This window comes from Chinchilla lanigera, unplaced genomic scaffold (genome assembly GCF_000276665.1).
Source record: "Chinchilla lanigera isolate Chin_1 unplaced genomic scaffold, ChiLan1.0 scaffold00054, whole genome shotgun sequence".
Taxonomy (NCBI): domain Eukaryota; kingdom Metazoa; phylum Chordata; class Mammalia; order Rodentia; family Chinchillidae; genus Chinchilla; species Chinchilla lanigera.
This window is the reverse complement of record NW_004955455.1, coordinates 11,420,079-11,446,607: the sequence shown is the minus strand read 5'-3', so window position 1 is coordinate 11,446,607 and position 26,529 is coordinate 11,420,079. Positions and strand designations below refer to the sequence as shown.

At 47.1% G+C, this 26,529-nt stretch overlaps 1 protein-coding gene across 1 annotated transcript in view; it reads right to left on the bottom strand.

Annotated features, from left to right (window-relative positions):
* Positions 1-26,529, bottom strand: part of Gcn1 (GCN1 eIF2 alpha kinase activator homolog) — a gene marked incomplete at its 5' end in the record, with an annotated part of 58,570 nt that overhangs the window by 28,184 nt on the left and 3,857 nt on the right. Inside the window, 29 exon segments of the mRNA XM_013520334.1 lie at positions 444-514; positions 710-899; positions 1,064-1,191; positions 2,820-2,963; positions 3,280-3,360; positions 4,359-4,540; positions 5,016-5,171; positions 6,043-6,241; positions 6,355-6,468; positions 7,720-7,813; positions 8,117-8,295; positions 9,048-9,172; positions 9,270-9,459; positions 10,600-10,759; positions 10,903-10,978; positions 11,991-12,083; positions 14,050-14,202; positions 16,736-16,909; positions 17,327-17,425; positions 17,759-17,809; positions 18,580-18,708; positions 18,971-19,045; positions 19,686-19,794; positions 19,914-19,982; positions 20,753-20,887; positions 20,970-21,068; positions 23,885-23,993; positions 24,486-24,617; positions 25,150-25,213. Of these exon segments, the coding sequence (XP_013375788.1) occupies positions 444-514; positions 710-899; positions 1,064-1,191; positions 2,820-2,963; positions 3,280-3,360; positions 4,359-4,540; positions 5,016-5,171; positions 6,043-6,241; positions 6,355-6,468; positions 7,720-7,813; positions 8,117-8,295; positions 9,048-9,172; positions 9,270-9,459; positions 10,600-10,759; positions 10,903-10,978; positions 11,991-12,083; positions 14,050-14,202; positions 16,736-16,909; positions 17,327-17,425; positions 17,759-17,809; positions 18,580-18,708; positions 18,971-19,045; positions 19,686-19,794; positions 19,914-19,982; positions 20,753-20,887; positions 20,970-21,068; positions 23,885-23,993; positions 24,486-24,617; positions 25,150-25,213 (3,580 nt within the window).

Sequence of the window (26,529 nt, the reverse complement as noted above, 5' to 3'; positions counted from 1 at the left end):
AAAAAAAAAGGAAAAAAAGCCAACAAGAACAAAACAAAGCCTACTCTATGGGAGGTATCTTCCAAGGTCATACCTGTTCCCAGACATCTGCCTATCCCCCTCCAGCTACCACTCGGGGGAGGTAGGAGGCAGGAAACTAACCTTCACTGCTCACTTTACACACTGTTACGAGAGTAGTTCCAACAACCTCTGATGTAGGTTCTTCTACTACAGCCTTCAAACAGATGAGGAAACAAAAGCCTGAAGAATAAGAGCTCCATGCCAAGGGCACAGAACTGGCACCAGAGGAGCCAGCACTTGAGCTCAGGTCTCTCTCAGAGCAGTCTGACTCTTACCTTCCACCTATACCACTGTCACCTACTGCCTCCTCGTGGCACCCACCCCAGCCAACCTGCTATTTCTCTGAAAGCTCGGAGAGGAACCAGACAGGAGCAGGGTCCTACCTGGCTTCCCACTGATCTGGAGGAGATTCTGAAATGACTCGTCCCAAAGCATCCAGCACTGGGGGTGGCCGCTGCAACAGACAAGTGAGTAAATGCCCGGCAGTGTTCACCCCTACCCAGCCAGGCAGACAAATGGCCCAGGTAATAGGACACGGCTAGCCTGAGCCACCAAAAGCCCCAGGACTCATAGATGGAGTAGGCTGAGGTTGAGCAGAGTCCAACCAACCTCACGCCACCAACCCACAGCAGCTGCCCAGGTTACTCACATACAACTTCTCCTGGTAGATCTCCATAAGCCTGCCCATGACCTCCGCCGCGTGTCGGTGATACTGTGCCACAGCCTGGGAGAGGGCTTCAGCCCCAGCCTGCCTCACTGCTGCCTCATGATAGATCACATCATCAATCAGCAAGGAGCACAGGTCTGGCTGCAGATCGAGGCCCATGGTTGACCAGAGCCTGCAGCAAACCGAAGTGGGGGCTGGTCAGACAAGGAACTATAGCACCAGCTCCATCAGTCCCGACCCTACCCTTCTCTCACTGGAGGCTGAGCATATTGGCTCAGTTATTTCCTAAGGGAGAGAAGTCAGAGCAGGAGAAAGCACCCTCTCACTGGCTCTCACATCTCAGCCAGCTTCCGGATCTCCTCCTCCTTGTCAAACTTGATCACCCAGAGCCTCCGCAGCAGGTTCAGGCCATTCTTCTCATCAGTATCAGGGGTTGGCAATACCATGTGAAGCTCCATCAGTCCCTAGGAGGGAGAGGGATTGGACTGCATGAGACTCAACTTCTCAAAGCAGCCTCTGACCTACCTTTTTATCATCCTCTGGGCTATAATGTCCAAGATACAACCACTTGGTGCATATGGTTAGTTAAAGTTAAATCCATTAGAAAGAACTAAAATAAGTTATACCAAATACATTTCAAGTGGCTGCATCAGAAGGCAGATAGAAAATATTTCCATCAGTACAGAAAGTTCCACTGGACAGTGATGGTATAAAAGTGCTAGGAATCAGAGAAACTGAAAGGGTAAATAAGGACCAAAGTGGACGACCGACAGAAGGGAGAGGAGTACAAGAGGAAAATTGGGAAGTAGGAAGAAAATGTTCAAATAGGAAGGGAAAAAAGGGAAGCGGGACAGGAAAGGGAAGGGAAGGAAAGGAAAAAGGAAAAACAGAATAGAAGGAAAAAATGGAAACAAAGCTTTGTAAACAAGGAGGGAAAGGGCTGAAGGGAGGGGAGGGGAATAGGGGATAAAAGAAGAATCAAGATACAGCATGCACAGGCATGAATTCCCTATGGTGAATGTGATCATTATATGTATCAAACTACACCAATAAAATTAATTTAAAAAAAAGAAGTGCTAGGCATCAGCTCAATGAGCTACCTGCTCAGAGTCTCCTCAAATTAATTTCTGGGGGCTGGAGGTGTAGCTCAGTGGTACAGTGCATGCTTAGCATGTGCAAAATACTGGCGTCAGTCCCTAATGCCCCCCCCCAAAAAATACTTCTTTTGTGAAATGATGGTGTATGGTGCTATAATTTTTTTAATGTAAAAGTTAATAACAACTCTAAGTAAACAAGATAAAAGCTCAGAAAAAATGTTCCGCTTGTTGGACGAATTTCTAAGAAAAATTTACCACAGGGCCATCATTTTTCACACTGACAAGTGCCAGACAAAACCATCACATATCAATAGCAAGAGGACATGGATCAGCATTTGGGAACCACTGTCTTATCATTCCAAGGCAATTTTTAATTATGGTTCAAAAGCCACCAAGAACAGTATAGAAAGGGACAGTGGTGTATATCTGTAACCACAGCACTCAGGAGGACTGCAAGTTCAAAGCCAGCCCGGGCAATTTAGTGATTAATGAGAACTTGTCTCACAAAATAACAGCTTGGGATATGACTAAATGCAAAAGCCCTGGGTTCAATCCCCAGTACCATAAAAGAAAGAAAAAAGAGAAGAGAAGAGAAGAGAAGAGAAGAGAAGAGAAGAGAAGAGAAGAGAAGAGAAGAGAGAAGAGAAGAGAAAAGAAAGAGACGGGGAGGGAGGCAGCCAGCCAGCCAAGTACAGGTAGTATGTTGAATAAATGCACTAATACTGTGAGCTAGACTGTCTATAACACTGTAAGATCCATGTTCCAATTTAAAAACTAGGCAAAATCTCCCAAGAAGAAAACAGACCACGACAGATCACTGTAATTGCTTAATTTTTCAATTCTTAAAAGGATACCAACCCATCCTGTGCCCTATTCTTTCATCTAGGACCTGCCATCAGGGTGACAGATATTCTTTCAAATCCCCATCATAGCTCAAACACCTCCACAGAGTGACAGGGATGCGACAGTGCTCCCTTGAGAGAGTGCGAACACACCCGGAGTGCAGTCTCGCGCACGCTGGTACATGGGGACTGCAAAGCACAGAGCAGCACATCCACTTCCTCCTGCTCTGCAAAGGCGCAGCCATCCTCGCCACTGCTGCTGGCACATAGGGTGGTCAGTGTGTCTGAAGCCAGAACCTGAGAAGGACATAAGCACACGGGTTCAGTTCAGCAAGTCATTTACTTCAGTGGGAGCAGGTGACAGGCTAAGGGGCTCAGATAAGAGTCTAAACTGAGAATATCCACCCCCGAGCCTACTACAGCTAAGACCCTAGCCCCAAGCCAGGCCAGTAAAACCCCTCGCTAGCTGAAAACAGTCAGATCAGCTTTCAAATGCCACCCTTCTACCCTAGTCCAAAAGTGAGGGCTGAGAGAAGACTCCAGTAGGACTTGACCACCCATGCCAGGACCTGAGGTCAGGGTCACAGCATCAGCCCACTGGAAAGCAGATCACCTGTATGCGCCGTGAGCCTGTCCCAATCACCCAAGTCAGAAGACGCAGCATAGCTACACGAGGTAGCAACTCCGGGCCGTTCTGGGAGAGACAGAGAGAACAGCAGATGAGCCAGGGTGAGGCTGTGGGGAAAGTCTGTAACCATACTTACTGGCCAAGCAATTGGCATCCTCTCACCCACAGGGAATTGTTGTGGGACATACAATGATTCCACTATAGAAACTTCACTTGGTCCAGAGGTGCTAACCCCAGCTACCCATAATCCGCAGATCTTAAATATAAATAAACTCTGAAACTTGCTTGAAATTCAGACTATGAAATACAGATGGACCATGAATGAAAAAAACTCAACTTTACATGTAAAAAAATGCAAGATAGCTGGGGGAAGGGGTGGCGAACACTTGTACTCCCAACACTTGGAAGGCTGAAAAAAAGGAAGGCTGAGGCAGGAGGATTGCTCAGACTTCAAGGCTAGCCTGGGCTACACAGTGAATTCAAGGTCAGCCTGAACTACATAACAAGACCCTATCTCAAAAAACCAAAGGATAAAAACCAAAAAAGTAAAATAAAATGAATCGTTCATCACTGGCAATATACTACCCAAGGCTGTTAGGTTTAGAGAAAAGGAAACTAACTTTTAGTGAGAAGGTAGCTCAGAATATGCCACATAGTCTAGCAAGTCCACATCCAACACAAATCCTTATAGCAATGTTCACATGGAGCATGTAGAGGGCGTAGACACCCAAGAGCTGGTCAAAATGGGGAAACGTTAGTACAACCTTAAAATACTATCCACAGGTAAAGAGTAAGACAGAACATGGCGCATGATAGTTTAAGATCTCATGCAGCCAGTACAATCAATAACGTGGGTCCATACACACTGACATGGATGGAAACCCAGAGCAGACCGTCGTACAGAAGCAGCCTGGCCCATCTCTACATTACAAAGCCCAGCGCACTATGCATACGGCTGCTGCAGGAATAAATACACCCTCCACTTCACCATCAGAAGTGTTGATGGGTCAAGCACCTGCCTTCCCAACCCTCTTAAAAACAAGGGGAGAACAGGTCCTGCCTACCTCATCCACACGCCCAGGTGGGGTGCTGGGGGAAGCCCTCAGTTGGGCGTGGACAGTAAGGATCTGAAGAATCTGAGCCATCCGCTCCTCCTCCTCCTCACTGTGGTGGGGCATCTCGGTCAGCACCATCTTCAGTAATGGGAAGACCAAGGAGAAGGCTGGTGCTGACAAGGGCGCAGCATCTGCATGAGCAAACAGCAGGCATGGTACTGTGGGCAGCCTGGTACTGTAGGCAGCCAGGGCCTGCGCCACTGCTGTCTGTGTAGCCTCAGGCTCGGCGGCTGCGGGGAAGCTGAAGGCCCTTTGGATGCCTGGAAGCATGCAGCAGGGCAAAAGGGATGATGGTTGGTAGTCCAGTGCAAAAACCAAACCTGCTTCTACCTCAAACACTGTCCAGTTCCAGAATGCGAGACTGAACAGAGAAGAAAATGCCAAAGTAAACTCTCAGTAGGATCAGTGACTCACAGAATAGGAGGCCTGGTCTCAGAAATTCTCCAACTAGTCCAACCCTTCATTTTTCAGATGAGGAAACCAAGGCTAGGGAGGGAAGATTTACCCAAGACCACAGACTCAGGAAGCTCAGGTGACACTGTAGCTCCTACCTGCCCCACACCAGCTCACACTACCCTGGGCCCCCGGTGCCATGCCATCGCATACCTGGCTCGCCCTTGCCCACCCTGCTGGTGATGGTGTGGGTGTGCAGCAGTGTCACTGCCCTCTTTACAGCCACCGACAACTCTTCCTGGCACCAGGACTTATCCAGAGCACACTCTGGCTTCAGCAGGCGCAAAGTCACATGGCTCACCAAAGTTCCTGTAAAGAAGGAATGAGACCCAGCTGGGGGTGACCCAAACAAAGACAGAATCCGTCCCAGGCACCAAAAAGGGACCCAAAGAAGAGGTGCCTCCTTCCTATGAATTAATAATCTCTTTTCTTCACCAAAATATCATCCACCTAATTTCTCCCTTGATCTTCATGACAGTACCAGAGAGTAGTAAGTAGGTAGACAGAAGCTGTCCTCTAGATGCTCAAGAAATTACAAATATACTCAGAGAAGACACAGGCCACCAGGGGTTAATCAGACAAAAGCAATACTCTAGCCACATGGCACCTCCACTTTCTACGCAACAAGCCCAGCCAACCACGTAACATTTCAACCACGTAACAGTTCCATATGCACTGAATGACAGTGTCACTCTAAACAGGAGCAAGTGCCACCCTCAGGAACATACTCATCAGGCTAGGAAGGAAACAATCCATAAAAGTAAGGCTATTGTAATTCCTAGCCACCCTACCTGGTCTTTTTTCAGAGCTAACTGAGAGCTAAAGATGACACTACTGACACATAGCTGCTCAGCTCTGGGCTGCACTGACTGGCTGTGGCTAAACCATCCTCACTGCCCCTGAGCTTGATGTCATAGCTTCAAAACCACTACAGAAAGATGGGACACTGGCTAGCATCTAAAATCTGGTTCTGGGTATAGGCAAACAAGGCACAGATGGAGAGGAGCGGACGTACTATGCCGCTCCCAAGACTAGCTTGAGGTTCCACAGGTTGTTTTCCTATGAAAAGAGAATTCAGCAGTGTGAGTCACCACATGCTCCTCCAAAGGCACTCAGGGGCATCCCTGCCACCTCCCAGACTGCCCTGGGCCATCCCCACATCAAACAAACAAGGACTAACCTAAAGCCTTGAGCCTCGGGGGCATAACACAGCCAGCCAAAGACAGGAAGGGGTTCTTGATCCTGGGAGCAGCCAGGGGAGATTTCAGCAAGGGCAGGAAAGAGTCAACCAAAACAGGGATGTACTGGGTTAGGCCAGACGGGTTCTTGGCCAGGATGGTGTCCAGGAGGCCCAGCGCTGCCTCGAGCTCCCCATCCAGCTGCAAGCAGAGCCGCCGGAGAGCAGATTAGCAGGGCTCCATTCTGGGAATCAAGGAATCTGCATGGCTGCACATCACCTCCAGCCTGGGAATGTGGTGACAGCAGCACTTACCTCCTGCAGTCGCCTCCGAATCTGCGCCTCCTTGTCCAGCTGGGCCTGCAGCATCTCCTTCTGCTTGCTGGTCAGCTGTACCTCCTCCTTTATGCCTTTCTTCTTCTTTATCTCCTGAAGGGTCAAGGTTAGCAAACCAATTCCATCTCCAGGGAATAGACCTGCCTCCCCACCAGAAGAAGGCAAGCTTGCTCCCATGAAAAGCACCAGGCCAGCTCCAAATCTGTGACATGGGCCCCAAGACCCACCATGTGGCCTCCTTCAGCCCCTACAAAGTCCATAGCCATTTGAGCTCTACAGAATGGAGACAGCAGTAGAGAAGGCCTTTTCTTTTTCTTTTACCTGCCTGCTGACAAAGGCAAGTAAGACTTTTGTAAGTTAGAAACAAAGAAGGTCCCACATTGTACTCCAGAGTATTCTGGTGACCACATGGCTTCAGCAAAACTTTAGCCTCCTCTCCTGCCCAGACCCTCCCTAGAGCTCCCTCACAGTGTAAGCTGAAGCCTGGATGAAGCCTACTCAGGTGGCTGGAGATAAAAAGGCAGAGATATCATTTGCTCTTTCAGAACTATTCACTGAGCACCTATACTAAGCCAGGCACTGTTCTAGATGTTCCAGATTCCTCTAGATCCTCCAGTCCCTGCCCTCACTGAGCTCACGATCTAGCATCTAGCAGGTGAAGGCAAAGAAGAAACAAGTAAACAAATACATAAAGGAGGTGACTGTGAACTAAGAGAACTGTCATAAAAGCAAGGTATACTGTGGATAGGTGGATGGGGGTTTGCCTCTCTCAGAAGGGCCCATATAGGCTAAGATGTAAAAGACAAGAAGAACTTAGCCTCAAAAAGACGAAGGGAAAAGTGCAGGCTGAGACAGGTGAGAGTCCTGCGCATTCTTGCTCCCATTAGAACCAGCTCTGTTCAAAGCTGAATAGGTCACTGGGCGTGGTGGCGCACACCTGTAATCCTAGCATGCAGGAGGCTGAGGCAGGAGAATTGTTTCTAGTTCAAGACCAGCCTGGGCTACAAAGTGAGCTCAAGGCCAACCTGAACTGCATAGCGAGACCTTGTCTCAAAAAGACACACAAAAAAAGCTGAATATGTCACTCAACCCAGGATTCACCAGAAATCCTGCTGTAGCAGGTCCTGCACCTGCTTTCAGAAGCCAAGTAGTGCGGGGAGGGGAGGCCATAGGACTGAGCAGCAGCACTGAGGAGAAACAGGTTTTGTTTTACTTTGATGGGTAGGGGCTACAGTATGAATGGGCCTCAGGATGACCCAGGGGAACAACCCACATGCAGCACAAAGCCAGCTGCCTGAGGCCACCAAGCCCAGTGTCCACACCGAGAAGTCTCCAAGCACTCACCTCCTTCAGCTCCAGCTCAATGATCTGCTCTTTGAAGGAATAAGCTTTGTTCTCTCGCTTCATGTTGGCCTTTTTTATGCTGTCCTGCTGGGCACTGAAACATACAGACAGTGATTAGCTAGCTTGAAAGGAGCCACCAGGGCCCTCAACCCCCTACCAGCCATGAAATCCCACCTAGCTTTTAAGTACTATGCACAAGGACAGTGCCAGACGCTTGACACACTCTGGAGTGCAGGGCCTAACTGCCAGGTCTGGAACACAGCAGGTATCACCCAGTGAACGGACAGGCTACTTCATCTGTTCCTCACAACACTAAAAGGAGGTGCTGCCCCATCACATAAGCAGGAAGACTAGGCTTGGGGAAGAAAGGCCACTGAGCCCACTAGTGCAGTCTCACCTCTGGATGATGGATTTGTCATACAGTTCCCCGGCAGGGGTCTGCATAATAGCAAACTCCTCCCGCGTCACCAGGCGCAGAGCAGGGTTCTGCACAGAAGTGGTGATGGTGCTGATGAGCTGTGGGAGGACCCGGTCCGGGGACAGGATGGAAAGGGAGCCCATGGCATTCATGGAGGACTGCCAGGCAAACACAGATACAGTCAGTCTGTGCCAATGCTAGCACTGAAGAGCAGTTCCGTTGAGCCTAAATGCCCAGAGCAGCGGGGGTTCCTTCCTGCTATAGCATTTTCTTTCTGAGCAGAGCCTACCAGAGCGGACAGCTGTAGTTTGCGCCTGCCTTACTCAGCAGTTACTCCTTAGTCTGGGACTAGCACTATGATTCTAGGGCACACAAACCTTCTGCACTCTTAATGTTCAGAGCGCAGGTGGAGCTGCCCTCGTCCTTTCCAGAGGTAGGCACACAACCCGGACCGGAAGGACAGACAGGCTTAGGGATGAGCACAGGACCCAAGCCAGGCCAACCTGGAAACTGTGACCCTGCGCTAGCTGATATTGTTGAAAAATGCATGCTTTTCCCCCTGGTGCTGTTCGAGGAACAAGGTACGAGCCTGAACTTTAATAGCTCTCTTCCACCCAAAAGGGAAATATAAGACTGGAGCCCAGCAGAGATAAGAGACACAGAAGGATTGGATGTATGGTCTAAGATATCAGCCCAAACCAGTCATGTCCTTGTATTTTGGAGGCAAATGAGGCAGGAAGCTCCCTTTTGTGCTTAAACCAGTTTGCATCTTCTGTCTCTTACAATCAAGTGTCCAATCACACATTTCACCACCTCTCCCTTGTTTATTTAGCCCTCCCTTCATGTACCCTGGGAAGGGGATCCCTGCCCTCTGCCCCTTGAAGCCAGAACCAGCTCATATGTCCATCACCTGGTTCAGGGGACTCTGTGTGGTAATCCTGGGAATGATCTGATCCAGATGCCTGGTGATGAAGGCTTCAGGATCAATCTTCATCTTAGCAAGAAGCGCTGGCCAGAGTCCAGACTGCACTGCCACTGGAGGGAAGGGGGCCCTTTGAAGCTCTCTGCCCAGTCTCCTCTCACCCTGCCCAACGGAGTCGCCACCTCTCCCCTACCCACCACAACCACAGACCTAAAGATGGGTGATGGGAAATGATCAGCATCTCCTGGGCCAATTGTTCCATGTTAGTGATGTCACCATCAAGCCCCGGCACACCAGAAATAACACACAGAGCCTCCTGCAGGACCCTCGGAGGCACATAGGTCTTGCCTGTCTCAGTCACCTCTCCAGTGTCAGTCACCAGAGTCTCTAAGGGCAGCACCTGCGTGGAGACAACATGTGAGTCCCTGACTCTTGGAGCGCTGTGCAGGCAAAGCATTAGGAAGCAAAATACCAGATACTGTGCCTCTCCCTCCTGTTGTTCTCTGATGGGGACTGATGTTCAGCTTCCTATACTGGGGACTACAGGCTATGAGGTTTGCCTGGAAGAACAAAGCACCTGTGACTAGACCTAATAGGTCTATGGGGAAGAGAAGGAAACGGAAACTGGTCCAGGAGACCCAACACAAGGCCCACAGGCTCCTAGCTGCCTTAGTGGGGGCGACAGTGAGGTGTAGCACATAGAGCACTGAAACGGGAGTCCAGCCTTTAGGGTCTACTCCCAGGTCTTCCTCCCACTGGCTAGAGATCTGGGAAGTCCATGTCAGCTCCTGGAACCCTGGACAGCTCGTATAATAAAGATTATAAGCCTTATCTGCCTGAAAGGTGCTATGAAATAGACAATGCTTTTTAAATGATTAAACTGGGCACAGTGGCACAAGCCTGTAATCCCAGCACTCAGGAGGCTGAGGCAAGAGAATCTCAAGTTCAAGGTCAGCCTGGGCTCCACAGTGTGAAGGGCGTTGCAAACAAAATTTTTTTTGTTTGTTGTTTCTTTTTTGTCTTTTTGAGAAAAGATTCCACTATGTAGTTCAGGCTGGCCTTGAACTTGCAGCAATCCTCCTCCTCAGCCTCCCAAATGCTGGGATTACAGGCGTGTGCCACCACACCCAACCCAAAACTATTTTTTAAAAAATAAAAATGGTTAAGTGTTTAAAATCAAGGGAGAGGGCCGGTGATATAGCTCAGCGGCACAGTGCCTACCAGGCAAGTGCAAGGTCCTGAGTTCAATTCCCAGTGCCAAATAAATAAATAAATAAATAAAATCAAGGGAGAAACACATTCAGAGAAAAAGACTGAGCTACTGATAAAAAAGGATGGGAAGGTAAAGAAAAGAGTCTGAAAGGGAAAAGAATTATATGAAAGAAAATGCTATAGAAGCTCAAGGGCAATGCAGAAGGTTCTGACATCAGAGTCTGAGTGAGAGAACCACCCAGAAGTGGCCCAGCCAAACTCCCGGCGACACAAGCAGGCCAGCTAAGTGGGTCCAAGAGCCCCAGTTACAAGGTCCAGAAACCCTCACCTTGTGGGAACTGAGGACAGTCTTCAGCTCCTCCAGAAGTCCACAGGCCAGCTTAAAGCCCCCAAGAGAGGACAGCAACTTCCGAACGGTCTGCTGAGCCTGCCTGCGCACGTGCCAGGTGCGGCTCAGGAGCACAGCCACCAGCGCCCGGTGGTACTGCCTGCAAGCACAGGGACAGATGGCCCGGGGCAAGCCAGGGGGCAGCGCTTTCCACAGCCAACCCTTCACACACCCCACTTCTCAGGCTCTTGTCATAGTCTGATTTGTTTGGCCCCAGGGACAAGGTAAGCAAGCCTGACGTACTGAACTTTGCTGCCGGTGAGTCTGTGCGAGTGGTCCAGAAAAAGCCTCTCTGTCAAATGCAGCACGGTACACAGGGCTAGGAGGAGGAAGAAACAGTGAAAATGTTTTCTGAAACAAGTACATCTACACACATGCATGCACACATACACACACGCAAATAAACAAATGAAAAATTAACACCGAAATGTAAATGTGATTATGACTGGATGTAAAGTTACAGCTCATTTTTAGTTCTTTCCTTTTTGCTTATTATGGACAAAGGTATTTTGAAATAACAGAAAATATACTTTTTTAGTAACTAAAATTACTGCAAAATTCTACAAGAAAAATAAGAAATAGACTGAGTTCCAAGACTAGAAAGCACAGTGTATACAGAAGACATATTACCACTTGTATAAAAAAGGGAGAAAACTAAAACATGAAGTTACTTGCTTACATACATATCTGATAAAATTGGTTATCTATGGCCAGACATCAAAATGGGCATGCAATTTTCAATGTACACCTTCTTGTACCTTTTATTTTTTAACTATATTGGATGTATTTTCTAAGCAAAAACTGACTAAAAAATTTTTTAGAAACCAGGAAGTGACTAACAGTTGTAGCTCACTAATAGGATGTTGTGATTTGTGAGTCAAAAGATTTTTCAAATCACTAATTAGCAGCAGACTCCTCTAAGACAACCTAGAATTTTACACATACACTTAGAGAGCAACTGTTCCTTTTCTGCCAAGAGAGAAACCAGTAGTTTCTATGTCTCCTGGTGGGAGCGTAGAGCCTGACACACTCCACCAGCACTTCTCAGCTCTTCTTAGCATAAGAAAATCTGACACAGCACCAATTACCCAATCAGCTATAATTACAGCTAACACTGCGAGCGAGCATCAGTGCTGTCTCTACAGTTCTCCAGGGGCCTCCACGCTTCCCCAGGCTGACACTCCCCATGGGAATAAATTCATTCCAATGACAACCAAGCTGTTGGCTAGACTGCTCTGGTCTGGGCTTTTGCAGATCAATTGGCCAAACAGATGGTCAAGGACGGGTCCTTTCTAAAGACCACCCAGGAGATTTGGCTCCAAGTAACTCACCATCTTCTGAGGCCATGAGCAGGAATTTCTCAGAAGTGAAAATCTGCTTCTTCTCATCCACAACCAGCTGCCAGAAACTGTTTAGTTTGGCCTCTGCAAGAAACCAAAAGTCACCACAACTCAGAATGCCATGGCTCCCCAGGGCTAGGCAGCTCTATTCTGAAGCTGCTGTAGGGCCGGGAATGTAGCTCAGCAGCACAAGTGCCTTCCTGAAGCTGCTGCAGTGGGCTTTGTGAAGGACCCTGACAGGGTTACGTCAGTCCTAGGGTCATTGCCCTTCTGTCTGAAGAACTAATCTGTATCACTTCTTGTATGAAAATTTCTAGTGGTTCCCTGCGGCCCACAGGAAGCAAGCCCCTTCTCTGGGATTCCCACCTACCCAGGCACCAAGCTAGAGCATTTGAGGTGCCTTCACTGTAGCTTGCACTGCCCTTCCCTGGCTGGGGCTACAGACTCACACATGGGCCTTCTCTCATGAAAGTGAGAGCCTTCTGGGCACTCAGGGCTCCCATTTAAACATCTCCTCCTGCATGAAGCCTTTCCCAACACCCACCCCCGAACTCAAAGCAATCTTCCCTTCAAAGCTGCTCTAATGTCACATATTCCATTATACCACAGAGGTTATCTCTGCATCTCCTTGCTCCTGCTACAGAGTAATAAGCACCCTGACATTTGATGAAGCAAGCTCATGTTCATCTTTGCATCCCCCCAGGTAGGTCTTGTCATACAAACACGTGAAAAGAGATGAACTCCATCTTTCCTTACAGGAAGTTCAGCTGTGTCTACCTGCGGGAAGTGAAGGGCTGCTATAGTCTGAATGTGAGGTATCCCCATTATGATGTGGATCTAGATTGTCCCCCAAAACTTTCATGTACTCAAAGGTGGAGATGGCTGGATTGTGGAGGTGCTGTATTCACTGGGGAATTCACCCACCAGTCAGTTCAGCTACTGAGTGCTGCTGGGAGGTGGGCGTGTCTGGAAGAGGCAAATGACTAGGGACATGACCTGGAAGGGTGCATCTCCCTTTCCACCTCCTCCTTTCTCTTCCTGCTCCCTGGCCACCACGACATGAGCAGCTTTCTCTGCTGGACCTTTCCCTCATGCTCTTCCTCCCTTTGAACCAGCTGGCTATGGACCAACACTTCTAAAAATCATGAGCTAAAATAAGCCTCATTTAAGTTGTGGATGTTCTGTGTGCCAGAGATGAAGTGACTAAGATATCCCCCAAAGGACCACGTGTTAATGACTTGGTGCCCTTTAAGTGACTGGGGTTAAATATTCCCTCCTTTAAATTGATTTTTGTTATTTGACGTACCAGTGAAACATTAACACAGAAATGAACTAAAGACAACATGGAATACTAGGAAGCCACAGATAAGAATGAGAAGGCACTTGCGATTTAAAATTATTTTTGCAGCCAGGGGTGATGGCGCACACCTGTAATCCCAGCACTCGGGAGGCTGAGGCAGGAGGATCGTTGCAAGTTCGAGACCAGCCTGGGCTATAAAGTGAGCTCAAGGCAAGCCTGAACTGCATAGCGAGACCCAGTCTCAAAAGAACAAAAAAGAAAATAAATAAAATAAAATAATTTTTGCAAGGTATGTTTGGGATGTAATATGGTATACATAGTTTTTCACCCAGCATGTTTCATTACATATAAACTATATCTAGATACAAGACTGGTAATACTGTCCAAAGAAGAGAACTTTCTGCCTGGAAGACAGGGCTAAGGAGAAACTTTTCATGTTATACCCTTTTATATTTTTTTATTTTGTACCAAGAATATATAAGCAATTTAAAAAAACAAACAAAAAAACCCTGATACTAAACCCAGGTCAGTCTAGGTATCATCTACAAGGCTATGTCCCAAAGTGGAATGAAGGACAGTAACAGAGTCCCCTGGCTGCCTTCCCACTGCCCAATGTGACCTTAGGCCCCTCCCTACAGATGACAGGCAGCCCTGTGGCTGACAAGCTGATCCTAAACATAAGGCACTCCTCCCAAGGACTCTGAGAGATGCCCTTGTCAGCAACCACCCTGAACATCTCTGGAACCTTACCAGCCTGTGAGTCAGCTACTGAAAGCTTCGAGAGCAGCAAGGCTGCAGCAACCCCTTCCGTGACGGCGGGAACCTGAGTGCTCTGGGAGCCTGCCTTCTCCACTGTCTGGATGAGCAAGGGCAGTAAGTCCAGGGCCTGCAGTAGCATGTCACCTGTGGAGAGAGACAAGTACCTTACAGGACAACCTGGTCTTCAGGGGTGACAAGATTACTTGAGAAAGGAGTACTCACCCAGGTATAAACTGGCTGACTAAAATCCTTTACTCAATTTGTCAAATATCTCAAAGAATTAGAGTTAGAATCTGGAGCTTAAATCAAACTACAGCCATAAAAATGCAGGTAAAAGAGCCCTTATTAATCCAATAGTCCAACAATTCATCTAATGGATAAGGAGGGTTGGGGATATAGCTCAGTGGCACAACACCTGCCTTGCAAGCACAAGGTCCTGAGTTCGAGTCCTGCTACCAAAAAAAGGAAAAAAGATTTGTGAACATCTAATGGATAAGGAATAGTGCGTTTCACAGGAGGTAAGACTATCTTGGCTCGTGATTTCAGAGGTTTCAGCCACGGTCACTTGGCTCTGTTATTTCCGGCCTGTGGTGCAGCAGAGTCGTGTGGTAGAGAGGGTGTGGCAGCCGGAATGCAGAGGGAGAGAACACCAGCGAGTTGATGCAGAGCCAGCACCAACGTTAAGCCTATCAACTCCTACGTAGTGCTCTTCTATATCAGACAACCTGTGGACTCAAACTCTAAAACTAAACCTATAAATCAAACCCACTTCTTTAAAAAAAGAAGAAATCAGTTAAAATTACAGCTAAACACGTTTTTATAACTTTTTTTTTTGTTTTTCTCCAGTACCGGGAACCGAACTCACAACCTTGCGCTTGCCAGGCAGGCGCTTTTGCCGCTGAGCTAAATCCCCAGCCCCGTTTTTATAACTATTAACTGGATATACCAGAACATTTCACAATGAAACCACTACTTCAGAAAATGAAATGGATTCAAATCCAAGGAATGTTTCACACTGGATAACCTTGACAGTCAACTTGATTGCATTGGGAAACACCTAGGAAATTAGTAAAGCACAGTCTGACTGTGCCTATGTTTCCAAAGATGATTGGCACATGGTACAGCAAACTGTTGGAGGAAGATCTGCCCCGAATGTGGGTGACACCTGAGGGGAAAAAGTGGGGCGCCTAGGTGGGAAAAAAGAAAGGAGGAAGCCTGATAGCCCAGGCTCGCTGGTGTTCTCTCACTCTGCATTCCGGCTGCCACGCCCTCTACCACACGACTCTGCCGCACCACAGGCCGGAAACAACACAGCCAAGTGACTGTGGACTGAAACCTCCTTGAAGCTGGCTTTTTTGTTTGTTTGTTTGTTTGTCTGTAGTGCTGGGGGTGATCTCGAGGCCTAACACATATTAGGCAAGTGCTCTACCACTGACCTGCATCCTGGCCCTATGTTTACTTTTAAAGCCTGCAGCCAAACTAACACAAGCTGAAGAGACCAGGTCAAACGTTTGTGTCACCTACCATTCAATCTAAAATCGAGCCTAATCAACACAGCTAAAATGAAAACTGATATGGGAATACAGACTCTGCTTTAAAATCACAGATATGAGTTCACTACACCCCTAACGTAGTTGACAATGTATTACTTGTACATTTCCACCCAGAGGAATCTATGACTTCAATCTGCATTATCTGTGGCTTTGTATAAACCTCACAAACCACTGCACAGAGGTGATTTATGACTCTGGGTTGGAGGTGTGCTTATTACTCTCAACTCAGTGCAGGAATCTCTTCTAGTGATATTCTTCTTCTCTATTAAGTAATGTAATGTGTGAGTACTGAGTTCATCAGACAAGATTTCATACAGAAGGGTTTCTCCTTTCTAGGAGAGGCTCTGCAGTCTCCTAGATGTTTCTTTTAATATAGTGCTGCATAAATTAAAAAGAAATAAGAGGGGCTGGGGATTTAGCTCAGTAGCACAGCGCCTGCCTGGCAAGCGCAAGGTCGTGAGTTCGAGTCCCGGTACTGGGGGGAAAAAAACCAAACAAACAAATAAAAGAAATAAGATTATTCAGTCTGGGTATGATAGCATATGTTTGTAATCCTAGCACTCAGGTGGCTGAGGCAGGAAGGTCACTGTGCAGTCAAGGGCAGCTTGGGCTACATAGTGAGACCTTATCTCCAAGAAAAAAAAGATCATTTAAAAGAAATGCAAGGCTATCTCAGAGGTACAGGTCAAGATTAGAGACTTATAGCTTGGCAATTAAGCTCCTATCAGACTTAAAGTCTCCTTGGGACAGAGGTGGATGCCTATCCCATGATAGTAGCTCTGTTAGCACTGAAGGGAGGGCAGTGGTCATTTTTAATGTGTCTAGAGTCCAGTTGACATGAGGCTGGAACTTTTAAATTGGTCCTGCCAGAATCGTTTTTTCACGATCTCAGATGTGCAATGACAGGTTGACTGGGGGACCCATAGAGGGAGAAGCAAGTATCAGATGAGAAAAAGGACTCTGATTCTGGGGTTTACAGATGACTAAAAGGCCTAGATGCTCAGGAGGAAGTGATATAAAACAAGCTGAACCAAAAAGGAAAGGCTGGAATGGTAATAACGCCCTGAAGACTTGGTCACCTTTGCAGGGATGGCCTGGACCCTGGCTCAGGGAAGGCATCTTACCTCGGAAGGAGGCCAACATACACTGCAGGTAGGCATGCCTCACTGCAGAGGTGGAGGTTTTAAGGCTGAAGGCTTTCTTGAACCAGTCAGTGAGCTTCTTGGGCACTTCTGCTGTGAAACGGTTACACCAAAGAGCCAGAATCGAGACAGCATGTACCAAGGTGCCTTCATGCACTAGGACAAGAAGAAGTCCAGACAGTGTGACATAACCACATCAAATCACTGCAAACAGCACAAGAAAGCAAGCTGGAGCAGCAGAAGAAGGAAGTAGTGCTATTTCAGGCCATTCCCAGTCCTGCTCACTGAGGGAGGTGTGCTTCAGAAAGGGAAAGGGATTATAGGAGACTCCCACTGTGAAGGACAGGTCTGGAGTGCAGGCTCCCCTTGCCGTATACAATTACCTTCCTGCAGGCTGGGGATTTAGCTCAGTGGCAAAGGGCTGGGGATTTAGCTCAGCGGCAAAAGCGCCTGCCTGGCAAGCGCAAGGTTGTGAGTTCGGTTCCCGGTACCGGAGAAAAACCAAAAAACCAAAAAAACAAACAAACAAAAAAAAGAAATCCTGACATAGTTAAAACTTAAAGCCTAAATTACCTTCCTGCTGGAGGAACGGAATGAAGAGCTCAGCTACGGTCCCATTCAGGACTTGACCAGAAGACCCAGACACCAAGTGATGACTGATGCTCCCAATCCCTGAAAGGCACAATCCCTGCTCAGCTGCACTAAACCATAGCAGGCGAGTCTTCCTGCCACTGCCTCGTCTGCACACCAGACTTCTTCTGGGTTCCCCTATCCATGCTTCTCCCTGGCCATTATGGACCCTCCCTCAATTCTCTCCCCACAGTCTTATCTTTTACAAAAGCCAGACCTCTTGCCAGGCCAGCAGGCAGAAGAGCACGAGGGGGCAGGATGGCATGACCAAGGCTGTGAAAGAGGTCAGCATCTAAAGGACTCACCATATCTGAGTCACATCAAACCTCCCCCGGTATCAACCATGTTTCTAGGACCCAGGGAGGAATCCTGTACCTGAGAGGACACTAATCTTCTGGGCTACAATAGTCAGCTTTCCCTCTGAGCCTGAGAGGAAAGAAGCAAAGGTTAAAGTTTCATCACCCCATTTCCCCAGAGGGTGAACAGTGCATCATGAGGTGACATATGATATACGTAGACTCCAGGTATAGCCTTCCTGGTGTGAAGCTGGGTTTAAAATATTATTTATCAGGCTGGGCATGGAAGTGCACACACACCTGTAATTCCAGCACTTGGGAGACTCCCATAAGTGCCTGAGGTCCTAAGTTTGATTCCCAGTACCCTCACCCCCCCCACACACACACACACCCCCGCGCCAAAAAAAAGGGCTTCCCATGAGTTCAAGACCAGCCTGGGCTACATAGTAAGTTCAAGGACAGTCTGAACTACATAGTGAGATCGTCTCAAAAAACCAAACACACACACACACACACATTTATTAACTTTTTTTTTTGTTTTCTGACTGAAAATGAACTATGATCTCACTCAAAAAATAGAAAAAAATACAAAGATAATAATTTTGTAAATCACCCATGTTCTCAGTACTCAAGGACATTAACAATTTGGAGTATTTCTTTCCTGCCATGCATACGAAAACACACAGATGTAAAAACAAAAATGGTAAGATTACCACCTACACTGCCCTGTGTACTCCCACTCACACCATTCATGCACACTCCAGTGTGGGTGTCCCCCTGCCACACCACCTCACCACGGGCGGACTCACAATCAAGTTTTTGGCTAGACTCAGATCTGGAGCCCAGGGAAATGCTGGGGATGGCACCTCAGCCATCCTCAAAGCCAAGAAAGCTGCTCACCTCCGAGAATAGCAAACAGGTGCCTGGTCAGGGCCTCAGTTGCCGAGGAGTCGCTGCACTGGCGGGCCAGGTTTCGTAGTGCTAGCACGGCTTCATCCATCAGGCGGGGGCTGTTGGACTTTAGCTGATCTGGACACACAGAGCCACTGCTCAGTGGCTGCTGGGAGCTGAGCATCTAGACTTTAGTCTGTCTTTTCCAGGCAACCAGCTCTTCACTCTTGACTATCTGATCTCATACTAAAGGACCTCAAGAAAGAAACTCAGCCCACGTAGGTAAAGTTAAAGCCTTATGTCTAACTTGAACTGTCCCCTACAATTGCAGTAAGAATTCCAACAGGTACCTCCAAAACCCACAGATGTTGAGGGCCTGGAAAGGGGTCAGAATACTCACTAGCCAGGCCTTTCACGATGTCCAGGGCATACTGGCTGAGATCAAGTGTCACCGATGCCAGCAGACTGGAGATGGCTAAGGGGACAGAAAGCACTGTCCATGTCAGTTTCTGGGATCAAGGCGTGTTTTTACCCCCCTCTCCAGCAAATATCGCCAGGCCTGCTGTTTAGCTACATGGAGCATGACTACCCTTCACCTCTGCGGGACTGCAAGAGTGGTCATACCCTTCAACCACATCTCTGCTGGAAAGCAGTACCTACTAGCTCTTTCCCAGTCAGCAAAAAAAAAAACCCATCCCTTGCCAGCATTCCACCAAAACCTCTTACCAAGCAGCAGGGACAGAGACTCAACCCTCACACTCATGGTTTCATGTATCACCTTCACATCAAATCCAAACTGTCTCAAAAAAAGGTTCTTAGTCTGACTATCGCCAGAAGGTTCCTGAACCTCTAACATTATATACACTCTAAATGGACACACTTTGGCATATTCTTCTAACAAGAAAGTCTAGGACTTTATCATATTCTGAAAAGGGTCCCTGAACTCTCTCTCAAGGTCCCAACAAGGTAACAGTGACTTTCTCTCCCCACCCCAAGTGAGTGCCCCCACACACACACGCACACACATGCACACACATTCCCTACTGCAAAGAATCAGGAATAAAGCTAATCAGGCAACTGGTCCCCTCCCCCCATCCTGTCCAACAGGAACGTACTTTCAATAACATTCTCTGGACTCCTCAGTAAGGACTTCTGTATGGTGGGCAGTACCAGATCCTTAAACTCTGAGTGGGACATGTATCGGAGCAGAGGGGCACAGTTATCCTATGAAGAGAAAGGAATCAGGCACCCTCAGGGGAACAGATCAAGAATAAAGGGCAGTGCAGAGTCCCAGAATGTAAAACTAGATTTGGCTCATCCAGGCAGGTAAGGTGCCCACTCACCAACAGGTACTTGGGAGGCTTTACTTTGCTCATCAGGACATTCTTCACGTAGAAATCCAGCAGGGCACTCTAGAGGACAGAGATCTGGCTAAAACCTGACCCTCTGAAGGGCCTGACAGTTGGCCTAAGGGGTACTTCTGCGGGAGAACCTCCAAAAACCATAGATTCATACCTCCAAACCTCAGCGTTAAGCAGAGGTCCCACTCTCATCTCACACCTCTCTCACCCACACCTACTGCTCCAACCCCACTTGCCTCCTCCATGCTCCTTCCCACTGGCTGCCTTCTCTGCCCAAAATGCTCTTCCTCACCTCCTTACCTGCTACCTCCTCCTCACCTGCTGACCCCTCTACACCCTGAAAGTCACCAGGATGTGTTCCCTGACCCGCAGCCTATGTCAGGTTCCCCTATTGCCAAGAATCACAGCTTCCTGCACTTCCCCTTTCTAGCGCTAACTACAGCTATAATTAAGTAGATGATGACCCATCTAAGGTCAGATTCCTTTGCAGATCAGTTCTGCAGGGATCACAGCACCTTTGCTCACTGTACAGTACTAGGCACATGGTAGGTGTTCAATGGGGGTAAATAAATGTCAGCATGAACAAGCAAACTACCATCCTAATAATTATACTAGGATTCACCAGAAGCCAAACTTCAGGAAACCTTTCCAACTCCTTAAAGTTGATTATCATGGTGAAAGGCCAGCGTCTTGTGTGGGAAAACCAACAAATCTGAGATGAGATCAAAAGCTCAGGACATAAGGGCAAAGCAAGATCCCATTCCTTCCCTGCAGCCAGTCTACGACATGGCAAACCAACAGCCACCATGCCTGGTACTTGCCTTGTGCCGATTGACTACGTCTGCCTCCTTGTGGCTTGTGCAGAAGTGCACCAACAACCCTAGCATGCCCGCATAGTTCTGGTTGGGTTCTAGGCTGAGAATGGCTGACAAGTACTGTTCCACCAGCCCGGGGTTCTGAAGAGGAAAGGGGAAGGCAAAAGGATAAAGATGGCAGCGGGGGCACAGGGGGTAAGCACCTCCTGCCCGCTCCTGTCACCTCTTTCCACAGCTTGGTGAGCTTCTTCACAGCACCGTCCACAGCATGTTTGTGGGAGCCGCCCAGCACCTCCAGCAGGAGCAGGCACTGTACTTCAACCTGCCAGGACCAGGAAAGGCTCAGGTCAAAACGTGGTACGGGCGTGAGAGTCTTACAGCACTCAGAGCCTGCCGGAGAACTCTGTCAGGTGCTCCAGATTCTGGCTACATGTCCACTGGGCCTCTTCCACTCAGTCCCAGTCGGATCTTCTTCCTTCCATCACCCCCACCCCCACACTTTGTCCTGTCTTCTAATTACATTGTTCACTCACGCATACATTCGATAAATATATGTTCAGTACTTACGAAGAGTCAGACAATGAAGACACTTAGGGAATAAGACAAACCAATGTACTTTTCTGCACATTATAGTCCAGAAGAAAAAGAAGATACTGAACAAATGAATACACTATTTCGGTAAGATGCCATCCAGGAAAAGAGTAAGTGTCCTGTTCCACATACTTATCTCCCTTAACTTGTTCTTCATTAAGTTCACAAATACAGTACCTCAGTGGGAGGCACTACGCTAAGTACTGTGGACAAAGAAGTAAAGCTTGAAACACTGATTCCTGAGTGCATGGAGCTCACTGTTCCACCTAGAGTGGGACACATAAAGGTGCTCAACTAAACCCCAGAAACTGAGCATGCACAAACACCTAGTCTCTGGTGAGCCACATGATCTGCCACCTAGAGAAAAAGGATATGCTTATAAAGTCAATGCTGAATTCCGCTTGCACACAGACAGAACGTCATACATACAAGTCATCTACTGCAGCCTTGCTTGTAACAATAAAAGATCATAAAAATGTCAATGGCTACCCAGAGATAACTACTTGTATGTACAGTGGTACATTCAAAGGATTAGTAAACAGTTACAAAGAATGAGAAACTCTTTATATGCAACCCTGGAACAAATTCTACAAGTAAAGAAAAAAAAAAAAAAAACAGGACTGGGGATATAGCTCAGAGAGCTTGTTTAGCATGCATTCAATCACAAGCACTGAAAGAAAAAAGTTTACCCAGAGGTGGTGGCACATGCTTATATCCCCGGTGGATTATGAGTTCGAGGTCAGCTTGAACTATACAGTGAGACTCTTTCTCACAAGCCAGTTTCTTAGGTTTGCTGACAGCACATTCAGAACTGTACTGCTGTTCCATCTCCCTGAAATGTTTAACCCTTGACTTGGGCTTCTTTCCTCTTATCTTTCAGGTCTCTGCTCAAAGGTCACCTTCTCAGAACTTTCCTCTCACCGCCCTTTACCACTCTCTCCATCATTCCACCCTGTTTTCTGCACCACTACTTTATGTTCTCATGTTTATGGACTTTTTTATTGTTGGGTTTTTGGCTTTTGGTTGACACAAGGTCTTGCTATATAGTTCAGGCTGGCTTCAAACCCAACGTGATTGTTCTGCCTCAGCCTCCCAAGTGCTAGGATTAGAGGCATGTGCCGTGGACTTGTTTCTTATCTATCTTTTCCACAAGACTGTAAGCTCTATGGGAGCAAGATGCTTCTCGGTCTTGTCCACACATTGGCCCAGCTTCTATAAAAGTGCAGCACATAGCACACGTTCGACACTTAGTTGAGTGGCTGAATGAACCTGTGTGTCTAAATGCATTAGCAACCTGCAAAGGAAAAGCTCAGATTCTAGATATAGAAAAACTAAATAGTCACAAGCTTCTGATGCAGTCTGTCCCACCCAAACCATGCTCCTGGGCTGACGCCTCCTAAGTGCTAGCCCACAGGCAGGCCACGTAGCCTTGGATAACCATCGTCAGGATTCAGCAGAGGGAAGCCCGTGACCTTGCCCTTGATGAACCATATCATGAAAAAGCCTTGTGGTTAACACTCCTGGATCCAAGCAGATCCAGGAGAGTCTCAGCTCAACTGATGACAGCTTTTGCACTACCTGAGAAGTTTCAGTGTTCTGATCTATCATCAATCAATCACTTCTGAAGGCCACTCCATCACTGTCCCTAGAGGTATGATGCCAGGTAAGTTTGCATGGATAAGGCCATCTAACTTTCTAACCAGCTGCCTGCTTCATGCAAAGGTGTTTTGGTTCTCCAACACCACTTGTCCTTCACACCTACCTGCGCAGCATTCTGCAGTTTCTCCAACCATTTCACACCTTGACCAAGCCTGTCTTTAAAACAATACTTTGAGGTGGGTGGGATGGGTGATATTTTTCCCCATTTTGCAGATAAGGACACAAAAGTTAAGTGAGTTGGCCAAATCTCATGGCCAAAAACAAGATCCATACCAAGACCCTCAGACTCCTTTTCACTAAGCCATTCCTCCTGACCTATACTGAACATACCTAGTCACTCAAAAGAAGCTTCTCACTTAGCATATTAGGCTATCTCTGGTTAACAGACACGTAGGAAGGAAATGCAAGAAATGTGCAAGGAGCAGGCACAGAAAGAAAAAAGAGAATTAAGGACCACTGAACAAGGCAAGAATTCCATTGCATTAGCCAGTTAATACTGAAGTCCAAACACAGGAAAGGAATGATTAGACAGAAAAAACAAAATGATTTACATTATTATATTTTCTGGTTTCCTTGCTTTTTGGCTGTCCACTTGTCTGGCCTGTCTTCCACCAATGCCATGAAAGTAGGGTCAATATTTCTCCTGTTCATCACTGTGTTCTCAAAGCCTAGCACTGGGCCTGACACACAGAAGCTCAAAAACATTTCATGAACAGACAAATGTGATTATGTTGCCCTTGTGCCCATCTGTCAAAGTCACATGCCTTAGGACAATTCAAAGGGCCTCCTTGCTGGCACATGGAATAGCACTGGGCATAGAGGCAGGGCTTAAACACTAACTCCATGCAGAAAGCTGACCCTCACTGCTCCAAAGATCCAGAAACCTACCAATTTGTTCCAGATGTCTCCTTGTCGCTTGGCTTTCGAGGGAAAGACAATGCGCACTAGTAGGCAGGTCCAGGTCAGGGCCAGCAAGGCCGCCGAGCCACTGCTCTTACTGAAGAGGGTAGGGAAAGGAGGAGGGGAGATGAATGAGTGGAATGCATCAGCCTCCATCTGGAGGACAAATGTTTACCCCGGAAACCCTGTCTGGTACATAGGACCCTCCATTGATCTAACAGCAGGAACCTGAAACCCACTCAAATCATCTGTGACAACTCAAGAAAAAGAACCCAGGCCTCATTAGCCAAAATCCCATCTCTTGGTACTTACATCTATAAAAACAAAAAGATGGCTTCCCTGCGTTGCTGCCACTAGCCTCCCAGCCCTGCTCCTCAAGAAAATGCTTCTCTCCATGAAAGTAGCCACCCAGGCTCCTCCCCCCATTCAGAGGCAGAGTTTAGGTGCCATTCAGAGTGCAAAGGGCTAAGAGCCAGGTGCACTCACACCTGCTCAGCGGGGCTCTTATGCAGCAGCTTACCTGAGTAGGACTCTACCACCCCCCACACGCCCCCCCTTGGGGGGGGGGACTATGACCTTTACCTCTTACCTGGGAACACCTGCTTTGGAGCCAATGCCTGAAGACTGCAGAGAGTGCAAGAGGTTCTTAGCAGTGGCTTCCGGTTGGGCCTCAGCCAACTGCTGGATGGCTGCCTGCAGGGCCCTGCGTGAGGCTGCATCTCTAGGGGGAGGGATGAGAGGAAAGATAAATGTGGGGACTCAGGCCAGGCAGGGCTTCTTAGACCAAGCGCTGGTGTTTCCTGGGAAAAAGTGACTGATCCCATTGTATTCCAAAAGACCATACATAATGGGACTAGAAAAGAACTAAATAAATCCACCTCATCCCTGAGTCCTAGAAGTAACCAATCTGGGTAAATAAGCCATGAAGAGTGTAAGTAACAACACCTATATGTATAGAACCTTTATAAGGGATTCAAACCAGGCCAAGTGCTTTTATATGCATGACTAATGACAGTACACACACACTGAGCACTCAAGATGGGGCAAGCTCTGTTCCAGCCCTTTACACTTACTAATAAGCACCTATACCCCATTCTGTAGGTGAGGAAATTGAGGCCCACAGAGGTTAAGTAACTTGTCAGGACCCCGAAGGTAGGACACAGACCCAAGCAATCTGGTTCCATTACCCACTACGCTAATATCATATCCCTATACAAAGTGCTCTGGACACCAGGCCTCTGGCTGGGATTCACCTGTATCGATGTAGAGTCAAGCAGAATAATTTGCAGAGCCCTTTCACTGCTCCCTCTGGCAGATCTGAAACCAAAGATCAGAGACTGGTCAATAACAATGGTACAGTAAATATCTGCTTGAGTCAGTCATCCTGCCAAACAGGAACTCCACTACTAGACACTTCAATTCTCCCCATATAGTTAGGATAAAATCTCCAGAAGGAAAAAGCAATGACAGAATAGGACCTTAAGAAAAACTACAGAAAAGCTTCAGGTAGTCATTTGCTAAATAAATGAAACTAAGGCAATACCAGTAGCTTCAAAATGTTTCATGTTCTCTAACGAGTGAAGGTTCAAAAGCACTAGAACTTCTGCTGGGTTTTTTGTTGTTTTTTTTTTTTCTGAGACAGGGTCTCACTATATAATTCAGGCTGGCTTCAAACTCACAGGGATCCTCCTGCCTTAACTTTCTGAGTGCTGGGATTATAGGTGTGCAACACCATGCCCAGCTATTCTACTTCCTGATCTAGGAGTTACATGATATGATGTTTAGTTTGTGATGATTCAGAAGGTGTTTGCTTGTGATTTATGTACCTTTCTTCACAAATATTGTAACAGTCTTAAAAATTAGTACAAAGCCAAGTGCAGTGCCTCACACCTGCCTAGCACTTTTGGAAGCTAACGCAAGAAGATGAAAAGTTCAAGTTCTTTTTATTTTTTTTTTGGTACTGGCAATTGAACTCAGGACTTGCACTTGCCAAGCAGGCACTTATGCCACTGAGCTTTATATCCCCAGCCCTTCAAGTTCTAAGAAAGATAATCTCAAGGCTTTTATAGGAAAATGGACACAACTAGAGACCATACTCATAAGTGAAATAAATCAGACCTGCATGTGTAAACAGCATACTGTCTCACTAGTGTAAGAACCTGAAAGTGAATAAAATCTAGGAGGTACAACAGACATTGTGAAATGAAAGGAAACTGCTCAAAAAGAAAGAACAACTGGGATGAGGGAAAAGAGAAAAGAAAGAAGGGGAAAAATATGTCTACATGTATATACAGGATAGGTAACACAGTTGTACCACTAACTTTTATTGCTCTATTGAAAGAAACAGTTAATGTTTAAGTGTTTGATCAATCTTACATGTCTATATGTGTTTATCTGAGTATCCAATTTATATAATACAACAACCATTGTTAATTTCCTATCACCTTGTCTGAAATTCTGTATTGTTTGTATTGTTTTTGTGTTATTTTCTAAATGTATGTTTGTTTATATGTTTTCATTCTCTTATGCTTAAAATTTTAAAAAAGATTTTTAAAAAATAAAAAGAAAAAAAAGAAAAGTTCAAGTTCTGCCTGGCAACCTAGTAAGACCCTGTCTCAAAATTAAGAATAAAA